The sequence below is a fragment of the Penicillium oxalicum genome, chromosome IV, assembly GCF_001723175.1.
Source record: "Penicillium oxalicum strain HP7-1 chromosome IV, whole genome shotgun sequence".
NCBI lineage: Eukaryota > Fungi > Ascomycota > Eurotiomycetes > Eurotiales > Aspergillaceae > Penicillium > Penicillium oxalicum.
In genome coordinates, this window is record NC_064653.1 from 1,757,396 (window position 1) to 1,770,991 (window position 13,596).

The 13,596-nt window shown below is 51.4% G+C and overlaps 3 protein-coding genes across 3 annotated transcripts; all 3 read left to right on the forward strand.

Moving 5' to 3' along the window:
* Positions 1 to 204: 204 nt before the first annotated feature.
* On the forward strand, positions 205 to 5,492 carry POX_d05388 (uncharacterized protein; the record flags this gene model as incomplete). Its single annotated transcript, XM_050114235.1, has 5 exons — positions 205 to 391; positions 471 to 4,829; positions 4,896 to 5,051; positions 5,115 to 5,386; positions 5,442 to 5,492. The coding sequence occupies 5 exons, from the start codon at positions 205 to 207 to the stop codon at positions 5,490 to 5,492; spliced, it is 5,025 nt and encodes a 1,674-aa protein (XP_049969186.1).
* Positions 5,493 to 6,264: 772 nt separating this feature from the next.
* POX_d05389 (uncharacterized protein) lies at positions 6,265 to 9,153 on the forward strand (the record flags this gene model as incomplete). The annotated part of the gene is made up of 5 exons (XM_050114236.1): positions 6,265 to 6,963; positions 7,017 to 8,091; positions 8,150 to 8,578; positions 8,641 to 9,001; positions 9,093 to 9,153. The coding sequence occupies 5 exons, from the start codon at positions 6,265 to 6,267 to the stop codon at positions 9,151 to 9,153; spliced, it is 2,625 nt and encodes an 874-aa protein (XP_049969187.1).
* A 2,136-nt stretch (positions 9,154 to 11,289) lies between these two features.
* On the forward strand, positions 11,290 to 13,351 carry POX_d05390 (Dihydroxyacetone kinase 1; the record flags this gene model as incomplete). Its single annotated transcript, XM_050114237.1, has 4 exons — positions 11,290 to 11,296; positions 11,417 to 11,927; positions 12,009 to 12,634; positions 12,723 to 13,351. 4 exons carry the CDS (start codon positions 11,290 to 11,292, stop codon positions 13,349 to 13,351), a joined length of 1,773 nt encoding a protein of 590 aa, XP_049969188.1.
* Positions 13,352 to 13,596: the final 245 nt, after the last annotated feature.

Below are 13,596 nucleotides of genomic sequence, written 5' to 3' on the forward strand. Positions count from 1 at the left end.
GAGATAAGCCGGTGCGCCTCAGCGAGACTAGTTTAAGTTGACCTCGCTTTCGCATCTCTCTGACAGCTCCTCGCGAGTTGCGTTGTTGTGGAGCGGCAGTACTGCCAAAACGGATGACCGCCCGGAATTTTGACCGTGTTCCGCCTTTCACGAATCAACAGAGCTCCAAGCTACACTCTTCAATTCTACACACCTTGCGCCGTCATGGCAGAGCTTCACGAGAACCTGGCGAGCCTTCGCGGCCTGTACCAGGATCTCTCTGCAATTACCGACAGCTCATTTCTCAATGTTGAGCGGCTCATACTCGAGCTAGAGACACATATCGAGGACTTCCAGAAACTCCTGGACAAGCCCGCGAAAAGCAATGCTAGTCGGCAGGCTGTACTTTCTGGTAAGAAATCATTAAGCTCCGTTGCGCAAAGCGCGTGCTTATTTCAGCAGTTCTCACTAATAATCGCGCAATGTCACAGGGAAGATCACGGTTGCCGAAGTCGAGTACTCTATCAATGAAGATTTCCAGCAAGGTGCTCTTCAGCTTGCCGATGCCTTGAATATTGATGAACTAGAAGCGGCAGTAATGTTTCTAGCTGCGCAAGAAGATTCGCGCATTCTGGATCGACCACCCTTGATTACTGCGATCATGAGGTTCCACGAGCGCCGCCATTTCCTTCTTGAATGTCTCCGCCTGATTTGCCGAGAAACCTACGAAACAGAAGAGCCAGGGAACATCCTCCCCATCATGCAGGAGACGCTTGCGCATATTCTTAAAATCAAGAACAGACAGATGCAGAATGCTTCAGAATACACGAGAAAGGCGCTCGAGTCTATGTGGGAGGTTGAGAAATGGCTGTCCCTCTTGGGCGACCAGGTCCAGAAGGCGTCAATTGTTGGCCAAGAAGAAGATCGCGACATCATGGAGGCCATTGAATACCAACGATACAGCCTACAGCAGCAGCATGAGTCGCTTGGGGCGATTTTGTTCTACCTCTTCAAAGGGACTTACACTAGTGCTGAAGACTTCCGCGTTCTTGTCTCTCACTTGAAGAAGCTTGATCGTCTTGACGGGCTAATTGTTCACTACTTCCCTGTCGCCATTGCCGCCTTCGTCCGATACGGGTCTGCTGAAAGTGGTGAGCGAGATGAAGCTCGACGCCTTCACGAGCTGATAACTCAAGCCAAGGATGGCCAGTCGTGGAAGCTTCCCCAATTTCATGCGTCAATGACTGCTCTTTGGCTTGCTATCTACAGTGGCTGGTACTTTGATGATGGTCCATCAGATCTTGGCCCTGGCTTTGACGCCGAGAAAGAAGCTCAAGAGCGGACAGACACTTTCATGGTCTCCCTCGACGACGGGGCACTAGAATTGATGTTGGCGATTTGTGCCAACGTTAATAGTGAGGAGTGGGCAGAACCTGCACGTAGTGAACTGGTTGCGCTCCTCTTGAAAGAAAGTCCAATCACCCTGCTGGACTCCAGCCACTGCAGCAGTTACATGAAAGCCTTATTGATGGAGAACTTCGAGGTCTTTGTGGAATCTTGTATTGCGAATATGCCCGACGCTGTGCGCAGACTCAAATCTGAGGAGGATACACAACGTCTGGATCAAATAACTGCTCTCAGGGATGGACTCACATCGAGCACAAATCGTGCTCTTGTAGAGGCAAAGACCCATTTGGAAACGTTCTTGATGATCATTTCATTCGCTTTTGAGCGTCGAGAAGATGCCGCGCAAGAGTTCTGGGGCGACGTCGAGGGTAACCTCCACGGATTCCTACAATGGGCGTCCAAACGACAGACTGTGCCGCGGGTTAGTGCCTTTTGTGAAATGCTATGCTCGATATCTGAGGGAGAAGAAAATGCCGCTGCTGCGCACAGATTTCTGACCGAGGAGGAAAAGTTTCTCACCTCGAAATTGAGGCGATCCACAAACATGAACTGGAGTCAAATGTTTGCCGAATTGCACCTCTATGCTACACGTGTCACGGAGAAAGCGCAAGCCGGTGGTCATACTCCACAGACGGCACAGGGTCCTGGATCTACTCGGAAGACAGGGCGTGTGGACCTTAGCGAGCCAGAGTCCCCGGTGATGCTTACTTGCTATCTCCGTCTCATGGGTCATTTATGCAGGCAGAGTGCAGCCATTCGGGATTGGATGCTTCAAAACAAGTCTTTCAGAGTTGCGGAGGAGCTCCTCACTTTATGTAGAGGACCGATCCCGACTCATTTGAGGGCTACTATCTTCACTACGCTGTCGTCTTTGATGATCGACAAGACTCTGGGGGACGGATTTGATATGTGGGAGTCCCTTGACTCATTTTTGACCAGTGCGCCAGTGGGTGAAAGTTCAACACTCATCAAAGCACCTGCCAATTCAAATCACAGTTTGTGGTATCAGCAGCAGGCTTTACAGAAGATTGGCGAGAGTCTCGATCAGACCAACGCCCTTGTGACGTTGATAAATGCTTTGGTCACACCCGTCTCCGACCCCAGCGCACAGGCTTTTTCGCTTCCTTTCCCTGATTCTTTGGGGGCTGCGTATCGGATGCCTGGGATTGAACCGTATATTGATTTCATTATGGGCCATGCTCTTTCCCGGAGAATGCAGGATCCAGGAAACCACCATTCGCGCTTGTTGACCTACAACTGTCTTGAATTCGTCGTCACAAGCCTGCGCACCTTCAACGAGGATCTTGTTACTTTTCTCAGTCAGTCGACTCTTATTGACTCTGCCGCGAAGACATCCAATCTTGAGTCATATACGCGACTACACGCGTTCTCCCGTGTGATGGAATGGCTTTTCAATGAGAATGTCTTGAAGGCGTTGTTCTCAATCAGCCGAGTTGACATCTCAGAAGTAGCTCAAGCGTCGTCTGATTCGGTTCTGGTCTTGACGGTACTACGCAGCGTTGAGGTCATGAACTTGCTGATGGATCTTCAGTCGACATACTTCAACGTTGTGAAGCCAATGGTCAAGTCTAAATTCACAGATCGCCCCACTGTCGCAAACTCCTCGCTTGCTTCTTTTGAAGACAGCGTGTTGAACAACCTGTCCCTTGTACCTGCGCTCTGCCTTTTCTGCGGCACAGGTCATGAGCAACTCACTGTCACTTCCATGACACTTCTTGAGAAGCTCACAAGCTCACGAAAATTGAACAAGATGTCGTCGCCGGAGATTGTAAAGTGGCAATCTTCCAACAAGATTGTGGAGGTTCTAGCATCGGAGGTTGATGTTGACAGCGTGGCACGCTCACTAGTCTCCATGATGGAGCCTGATCTGAGAGAGCTTGAATGCGGACCCAAGACTGCTGGGTACGTGATTCGTGAAAGCCTCCTTGCGCTCTTGAATAGCTGTCTAGGTATGATCACAGACCGCCCCACGGTCGCCCATTTACTTCTTGGCTTCAGCTGCTTGGGCAACATCCTTGACCTGCCTCCGAACGGGCTGTTCGCCAACGGCATGTCGTTGTTGCACGCCATCATAGGATTCTTACAGAGTTATCCGGATGAGGTGGACGGAACTATCACTTCATACACCGTGCACCTCAAGCGGATGGCCTTTGAAGTTCTCAAGCATCTTTGGTCGTCAAAGCTCGCCACGTTCTTCACCTTGAGTGAGATGCGCTCCAATGCATTTTTGATGAACGCCTTCGCGGGCCAACCCATCATTGGCCCCAACACCTTATGGAATGGCTATCCCCTCACCGCTGAGGAATTTTGGATGACCGATGCTACTTCAGCCTTGGCGGAGTTTTTGCTCTACCGCAGTCACTTGTTCTCGTATGCAGCTACTGAAATACGCTCCGCGGCGAAAGTGAGCTCCCCGGCACTTCAGACCAGCGTTCTCTCAACACTGCTCGGAAATTCGACGTTAGAGAGCGGCGAGATGGTTCCTCACGCCTCGGTATTCGACCTCTTTGACTTCGCTGATTTGGATATCTTGCGCAATTTCCACAATCCTCAACTCACATTCCTTGACACCATCCCGGTCAACGAGTGCGCCACCCTGGAACGAGACGCACTGGCACTGTTCGACATTGCGAAAGTGGAGGAGTTGATCCAAATCCGTAAATCTGAGCTGTTTGCTTCCGCTCCCGCACGGCCCCAAAATGAGGAGCATTTTGAAGCTGAAGCTGAAGCCTTGAAGATGTTCATACTTGCCACCAATCAAAGTCGGCAAATTGTGTACAACCGATACCTCGCCCTTCGTGCATGGACAGAGCTCATTACAACCATTACCACCTGCTCCGTTCTCGACGATTCCACCAGGCCCACCTTTATCCTGCATGCAATTCAACTTACCCTTCCTAAACTGGAAGCCTCCATTGAGAATGATTCCGCAGAGGCCATAGAGCTTGGTCGTCTGAGTGAGACACTGATCAGCAAGCTTGCGGCAGATCTTCCCGAAACCCCCACCTCTCGCAATGGAGATATTATTGATGAAAAGCTTCACCAGCTGTTCCAGGTCTCAATGCGTGGCATCATGCTTGCCTCGGGGAATGTGGCACTAAGAGAAGTCTTCTACAGCATATGTTCAATTTACGTTACTCGCATTTCATCTTCAGAGATCAGTCATGAGAGTCTCCGTCGGAAGAGTCAACAGTTGGTCAAGTCTGCGGGCCCCGGGCTCGTAGAGGTCATCTGCGACGACGCTTACACTGGGCAGGAGACTTGTCGGTCTGCTGCGCTGCTGTTTTTGAACAGCTTGGCGGCTCTGGACAGCCGGACGGATGGCATCCTCGCTGAGTTGATGTCGCAGTCGAACTACCTCAGTCTATTCTTGGATTCTTTGAGGTCGTTACCCTCTGAATTACGGAAGGCGCCGGCAGCGGGTAAGCGTGATTGCTTCGACCAATCTGTTTGGAATTCAATAAATGCTGACATACATATTTCGGAAGACACTGCCTCTTTATTGGCGTACTACGAATCTCTCCTGGCGCTTCTCCAGCAGCTCTCTCAGACCAAGAGTGGGGCGACCTATGTCATCAAGTCCGGTCTGTTTGAATCCGTTCGTGAGTCGCAGCTGTTTGCTGCGGATCCGGATATTGGAATCGGTGAGTGTCTCCATTCTTTCCCCACAAAGAGTAGTTCTATAGAAGGCCCACTGACACCTGTAGACATCGACAATCCGGATGCGCTCCGGAAATACTACGACCTCCTGCTCTGCGTGATCCGCGTGATTGTCTCCGCGGTCCTATCTCGAGGCGCCCATAACGAACAAATCAGAATGCAGACGCGTACCTTCATTTCCGAGAACAGGCCGTGCATGGTGGGCGTGTTCAAACGGTTCGCTAAGATTGGCGGGAGGACCACTTCCGCCCATCACGAAGCTCTTTGCGAACTGGTCAAGTCGTTCATGGCGCTTGTGGCAGTGGCCGACTTCATCGAGGTGAGATCCGCGTCTACGTATTCCTTGGCTGAGCACACCACTGACATCTTCATAGTTCGACGATCCCGAGCCGCAGCAGAGCGAGCAACCTACTTTGTTCTCATGAACTTGCAAATAAAAATATGTGGCCCCAGCATGCTGGGTAGTGCGGCGTCTATTGGCATCACTTGGAGGAGTTTCTGGCTGAGCGATTTGGAGGCATCTTCTTAAATATCAACGGATCATATTTGTCTGTATTGTCTCTTCGTTTCCCTTTTTTTTAACGGGGGGGTTTGGATGATGAAAAGAGCCATGCTACTTTGCACGCCATGATCCCGATCCACCCTCCGGTCAAAAAACCATTCCGACTGAGGATCTTCGTGCGAGCACAGGCTTCAGTACGATCGCGTCAAACACGCCTACATGTATGTTTTCAGTGGACGACCGGCTTTACAGCTTAGTAATGGCAGTTCGCTCGGGGCATGAACAGATGGAAGGTCACCAATCCAGACTTGGATCCATCCCGTATATTGGTGACAGCAAGGATACACTGAATGGTGATGGTGGTGGTAGTAGTAGTAGTAGTAGTAGTAGTAGGTCATACATGAGTAGCCCGGTTGATGACACTCCTCGGTCCCATAGAACGTGCCAGCCTTTTTGAGGAAGGCCGTCTATCTTATCGCCCAGGGTTCCATGCGGAGGTTGGTGGGCACTTGGCCTGGTCCGCCGTTGTCCCACTCATATCCGTCACTGCCATCCCCTCATTCCTCCAATTCCCGCATCACTCCGCCACAGACCGCCCTGGCTGAATTATGATCGATCCATTATCCATCGCCATCACTCTCCCCGTCCACAGCTTGGCCCCTTCTCCACACAACTTGTCGGACTGAATCGGCTGGATGCAGCAGAATCTGAGTGCCGACCCCGATCTGCGGAGCGGTAAGCGCAAGCCGAGCGGCAAGAGGAAGCTTGCTGATCAAGGAGAGCTACTACAACCGCACTCGCAGCGGACGATCTCAGAGCTACTCGCATCCAGCTCCTCTCGCAACACCGACCACCAGAGCACCCCCACCGCTCTGAAACGATCTCGCTATTCTGTGTCCCCCTCGCGGCCCGCGGTTGGCCATTCCGTATCGCCGAACAAGATGTATAACTTCTCCGGATCTCCGCCCAAGAACGGCGCCGCCTTTATGCGCAGCACACCGGCGTCAAATCCCCCATACTCCGGGGTCAATGCCCGGCAGAATAACTTCAGTCCCCATTCTGGCGCCAAGAAATTGGTGGTGAAGAATCTTCGGGCCGGTCCTCGGGCAAACCATGAGCAATACTTCGATAAGACGTGGGCACAGCTGGATGCCGCGTTGTCAGCGATCTTTGATGGCAAGAAAGACATCTCTCTGGAAGAGCTGTACAAAGGGGCCGAAAATATATGTCGTCAGGAAAAAGCCGCGTTACTGGCCAAGAAGGTTCAAGAGCGGTGCAAGAACTATGTGGCGGGAATGCTTCGTGATAACTTAGTTGAGAGGGCCAAGGGGGGGACGGATGTCGATACATTGCGGGCAGTGATCGAGGCATGGTCGGCATGGCACTTGAGACTTGTGAGTATGAGTTCGCCTCACTGGCGCAGCCTTCGGGAGTTGACATGTGACAGATTACTGTTCGTTGGGTGTTTTATTACCTGGACCAATCCTTCCTACTGCATTCCAAGGATTTCCCGGTGATCCAGGAGATGGGTCTGATCCAATTCCGCACGTACGTCTTTGCCGATTCGAACCTTAAGCCAAAGATCCTGCGAGGCGCTTGCGACCTCATCACTGCTGATCGGGGGGCTGAGACTCGAACCGCGCACGATGCCACTTTGCTTCGGGATGCTATCGAATTGTTCCATCATCTAGACGTCTACAACAGTGACTTTGAGCCATTGTTCATCACCAGTTCCCACAATTTCATCACGTCATGGGCCCAGAGAGAATCCACTGGGGCTCTATCATCCTTCGTCGAGAACAGCCAGCGTCTGATTGAACGCGAAGTAGAACGATGCGGTCTCTTTGCCTTGAATCGAAGTACTAAACAGAAGCTGGCCGAGCTGTTGGATGAAATCTTGGTCGGAGAGCACGAGGCGGTCCTCCTCAATGAGAGCGAGGTACTAGGCCTCATGCGGGCAGAAAATCAGACAGCCTTGAAGCAACTTTATCGCCTTCTCAGCCGGCGCAGCTTGGCTCACAAATTGAAGACCCCCTTTGGTCATTTCATCGTCGAAGAGGGCTCGAACATTGTCTTTGACGAGGAGAACGAGGCGGAGATGATTGTGCGTCTTCTACAGTTCAAGAAACAGCTCGACGAAACCCTTGCCGAATCGTTCGACCGAAACGAAGATCTCGGTCACACAGTGCGTGAAGCATTTGGACAGTTCATGAATCTCGGTCGAAAGGGGCAATCCACCGGTGGGACTGATAATCCGAAGACAGGGGAGATGATTGCCAAATATGTGGACCGATTACTGAAAGGCGGTTGGAAGATGCCTGCCAGCCAGGAAGAGGACGCCATGGCGGATGAGGATGCTGAGATCAATCGGCAGCTGGATCAGGTGCTGGATCTCTTCCGGTTCGTGCAAGGCAAGGCCGTGTTCGAGGCGTTCTACAAAAATGACCTTGCACGACGTCTGTTGATGGGTCGAAGTGCAAGTGACGACGCCGAAAAGAGCATGCTCGGTCGTCTGAAAAAAGGTAGGATGCGCCCTTCCTCATAGTCCCTCCGTGTGTGCGGTCGGCTGACTTTTCTTAGAATGTGGTTCGAGTTTCACACATAATCTAGAGACCATGTTCAAGGATATCGAGGTGGCTCGCGACGAGATGTCGGCATACACGGCTTTTAATCGTGAGCGCGACCGAAAACAACGCCCAGCGGTCGATCTCAGTGTCAATGTGCTCTCTGCCGCTGCCTGGCCTACATATGCCGATGTTCCTGTGCGCATCCCCTCGATCATTGCCACTGCCATCAACGATTTCCAAGAATTCTACTGCAACAAACACACTGGCCGTCGGCTTAGTTGGAAGCATCAGCTTGCACACTGTCAATTGCGCGCCCGTTTCCCCAAGGGTTCCAAGGAATTAGTGGTCAGCTCATTCCAAGCGATTGTGCTTCTTCTCTTCAACGATATTGAAGAGAATGAGACGCTGCGCTATGTCGATATTCAAACCGCAACAGGACTCTGTAAGCAAGCTCCTACGTCCGCCCACTTGATTATCGAGAAAACTGACATTTCTTCACTGCAGCGGATCCTGAGTTAAAGCGGACTCTGCAGTCCCTCGCGTGCGCCAAATACCGCGTTCTGACGAAGACGCCCAAGGGCAAGGAAGTTGAGACGACTGACGTCTTCTCGTACAACACCGGATTCAGTGATGCAAAGATGCGCATCAAGATCAATCAGATTCAGTTGAAAGAGACCAAGGAAGAGAACAAGACCACTCATGAGCGAGTGGCTGCAGATCGACACTATGAAACCCAGGCAGCGGTCGTGCGCATCATGAAGAGTCGAAAGACGATTAAGCACGCTGAGCTCATTGCAGAGGTGATCGAAGCCACGCGTCATCGGGGCACCCTTCAACCTGCCGAGATCAAGACGAACATTGAAAAGTATGTGTCGGATCCTCCTCAAAAGGCCTGGGGACCTTTTTTTCGGGCCTTTACAATAATAACTTTTGCTGACCATGTCATGAAATCACAGATTGATCGAGAAAGACTACATGGAGCGTGCTGAGAACAACCAGTACAGATACGTGGCGTAGAACTTGATTCCATTCGGTCCGCTTTGGTTGACTTTGACTCTTTTCTTGGATGTTTTTCTTCGCGATCTTTCTGCTCCCCTCTTCACTCTTTTAGCGATCTGGAGCACTGGTACTTGGGGTTAAGGTATGGCGCCAGGGTACTTCATCTGATCTTTTTCATTTCTTCCGCGGAACCACCGAGTTCAGAAGCCTTTCCGTTCTTGCAGAGTTCATTGTCTGGTGTATTGTGTCATGCACTTGGAGGACTGCCTTCGTATAAACCTGTCAATTTCATCGTACATGTCTATGATAGACTCACCGCCGGGTCGATCAGAGCCAGATCTCTTCTCTTTCTTTTTCAATTGTGCAGAAGTCCCGTTCCTGTCTCCAAGCGGTGTTGTGTTCTAAGACTTGGAATTGGTATCCTCGGCACGCGGCGGGCGGACAACTTGGACAGATCGGAGCTTCTCCGAGGTGGAACCTTGACCGTTCCACTTGCAGCGGCGATGTCACGCGGGCCTAGTCCATTCCCCATCATCAACCCTCGGGGAATCTGGCCAAGTTATTCAGAGCCTCGTGTCAATTGGTGGGATGACGAAGAGTCTCTGTTCTCTCGAACGCTGTATATGGAAAAGAAATACAACGGCATGAGATGCAGATCACCCATTGAGTTCGCCGATGCTGCCACTTTCATTTGAAGCCTGTAGTGTAACTTTAAGATACACGAGGTTCGCTTTACAGGACAAGGCACCGAGCACCTGTTCGAAGCTGCATTGTTACATCTGGATTCCGTGGTCAAATCAATGTAAAAAGGACAACGCGGATATTCATTGCAACGGCGGTCCACAGTTACATCACATACATCGATCCTCTCGGGAGACTAGATCACTCGGGCGAGAAAGTACACAGCACGGCGCGGCTCCATTAGCCTCTTACTACTATGCTGATGGTGGGTACGCTAACCTTCTTCCTGCCAGTCTGGACTCGTTTAATTTGATAAATTAAAGGGCAAAGAAACTGGGCCCCTATTCGTGACAGATTTGTCTCTACGTTTCTCGGTCTAATTCAAAGGATGCAATAGCTATGAACGTATCGCCCTCATCGGAACCCATTAAATGATCCAAAATGTCAGGTCGATGTCAGATTTCGCATCCGGCAGTTTAATACCACGAATTCAGTCACGCGGCCAGCGATGCGGCGCTGGGGGAGATTATGGCGGGATGTCCGTAGAGGGTAAGCCGAGGTGGTCCAGACCAGGGGGCAGATGCCGATGAAGATCGTGCCTATTCGGAACATGCGGGCACTGAGAAGAGTGCGCAGTGGGCAGGTCAATTCGATGGCATAGGTGAACCCTTTTGGAGATACCTACCATAAGAGCGGGGGAAGCAACGGATTGTCAGGATTGAGTAAGTGCTCCAACTGTTGCGCTGCTGCGGCATAAGAGTGCAGCTGCTCCCCCGGTCCTGTGCGAAGCGGTTGTCCATGAATTTCTTCGTCACGTACTACAATTGATAGTAGATACTGGAATCGCACATTCTATCGCGGGTCCTCTATATACTAAATTAGAGCACAACAGGTAAATATATCATCGCATCTTTCCAATACTTTCAGCCGTGTTCCTCTACGACAGTCTTCTGGCCTTCTGCATCAATACGGTGGTTTGCTGGCAATTGAGATTCTTGAAAAGCTGCTGACACTGTGGAACCTCGCAGTATCCCCACAACATCCAGTTGATCGTATCGCTCCCCCACTTTTTTCCCCGCTTTCTCCGGTCCATCGCATCGTCTGGAGATCCTCCACCGGACGAAGTACAAAAGACCAAATTCAGGGCGTGTATAGGCGCATCGCACCGGTTGTCAATCGCGCCGGTCATTGTCGTTCTTGTTATACGCCAGTGGACGACACGGCGCATTGCCGGACTTGTGGAGAAGAGCCAAAATACCCGAATCACATGCATTGACAATATCTGTGTTACAAAACTTGTAAAACCCTAGCTTACGGTCTCGGACAAGGGCGATTACTCTAAGAGAAGCTTCCCATCTCTATTTCTGAAAGAGCGAGATTGCTTGGGTGGACAGCTTTGCAATATTCTGGTACCTTGCTCAAGTCGGATTGGAGATCAGTTGAACTGCGACACATAGTTCCTTCACCTCAATCATGCAAAGTGAGTTTATTCTCGTGAATGGACCCCCGCTCGAAGAGAACACCGAGGTGCTGGGATAGTAATAGCTGCATTTATGGAGATTAGCCGACCAGCTTTGATTCTAACCCGACCATTTTACAGCCAAACATTTCTTCTCCGATCCGAACCACCTGGTTCTGACGGCACTGAATTCACTCACCTTGACAAATCCGTCACTGGCTTTTGATGCTCAAAATAAGATCATTTTCCGCCGGCCCGATGCTGCACGAAGGCCCGGCAAAGTCTCAATCATTACTGGAGGTGGATCAGGGCATGAGCCGGCCTTTGCAGGTTTCGTGGGCAAGGGCTTCTGTGATGCATCGGTTGCGGGATCGATCTTTGCCTCACCCTCGGCCGAACAGATTCGCCGCGCTGCAATTGATCGTGTACCCACGGATGCGGGCGTCTTGATCCTGCCCAACAACTACACTGGTGATGTCTTGAATTTTGGTATGGCGGCTGAGAAATGCCGCGCGGCGGGAATCCGAACCGAGTTCTTCCCAATCAACGATGATGTGGGCGTAGGCCGCACCAAAGGAGGCAAGGTTGGCCGACGGGGTATCGGGGGTGGTATATTGATCTTGAAGATCACGGGGGCTTTGGCAGAGGCTGGGTAGGTCTTTTACTCTTACAAAGAGAAAAAAAAAAGTCGACGCTACATATGCTAATTCTCTGGGGTTTCCGTTGGGGTTAGGGGATCTCTTGAAGAGGTCTATAAGCTCGCCCAATTTGCCAACGAGAACATTGTCTCCATCGGCTCCTCCCTTGAGCATGTCCACGTTCCTGGTCGGGGGATGCCCGAAGATTTTATTCCAAATGGCGAAGTGGAGATCGGGATGGGCATTCACAACGAGCCCGGCTCCCATCGCATGAAGGCCGACTTGGTGGAAACTGTCTCCATCATGCTGCGGCAACTATTGGACCAACACGACTCCGAGCGCGCATATCTCAAGTACGGCTTGGGGGATGACTTTGTCCTGCTGATCAACAATCTGGGCGGCGTCAGTCCTATCGAGCTGGCAGGTATCACTGACGAGGTGCATCGTCAGCTCGTACGGGATCACAAGATCAAGCCTGTGCGGGTCATTTCAGGCACCTTCTTGACGAGTCTCAACGGCATGGGGTTCAGTATCTCATTGCTCAGACTGGCAGACAATGGACTCGGCGATGGCAAGTCGATGCTGGAGCTGATTGATGCCCCGGCCGAGGCTGTGGGCTGGTCAGCGCCCATTTCTACAGCTACGTGGAATGACCGCGTCGATACGCCCGTGGAGCTCAAGGCTACCAACATCGTCGAAGAGACACCAAGTAACCTGCAATGTAAGTTTTTTTTTTGTCCATCGCAATCGGATTTGGTGGTTTTTTCTTTCTTTTTTTGGCATTAGTACTCATCACTTTTCAATATTAGTGGATCCAGCCATCATCAAGACAGTTCTCGGTGCGGGTTTGAAACGGGTCATTGCCGCCGAGCCAGAAGTAACACGATACGACACAATCGTGGGCGATGGTGACTGCGGCATAGGTCTCAAGCGCGGCGCCGAAGCCATTCAGAAACTCCTCGACCAAGCGTCCCCCGCCCTGACCGACAATATCGTTCCGACGGTCCTCCGCATCACCGAAGTGGTCGAAAATGTCATGGACGGCACATCTGGCGCCATCTATGCAATCTTCCTCAACGCTCTCGTCCACGGACTTCGCGCCCAAGATACAGGATCCCCGCTTCAAACAACACCAGAAATCTGGGCCAAGGCACTGAAGCACTCGGTCACCGCCTTGAGCCAGTACACGCCCGCGAAGCCAGGCGACCGTACACTGATGGATGCGCTAGTTCCTTTCTGCGAGACTCTGTATGAGACACAGGACATGCGGGCGGCGGCGGCTGCTGCACAAAGGGGCACCGAGTCTACTAAGAGTATGAAGGCGAGTCTGGGTCGTTCTGTCTATGTGGGTAGTGAGACCGAGTGGATAGGCAAGGTGCCTGATCCAGGAGCGTATGGACTAAGTGAATTTTTGACTGGACTATCCGAGGCATTCTGAACTGTGTATGAGCATTGGGCATTGGTGTATTTAATCGCAATTGGAATTGAGCGGCATTGGCAAGAACCGAAAAAAAACGGACAATCATGACTATGCTTCAATATGTGCATAGCCGGTATAACTGGTAGGAGAGCACGTGTACTTCTTTTGAAAGCGCGGATTGCTTCTATGCATCAACTGGTTCGAGAGCGATCGAGGACAAAGTCTTTTCTCGCCACATCTCAAGATTTCTCTCTCGCTGGGCC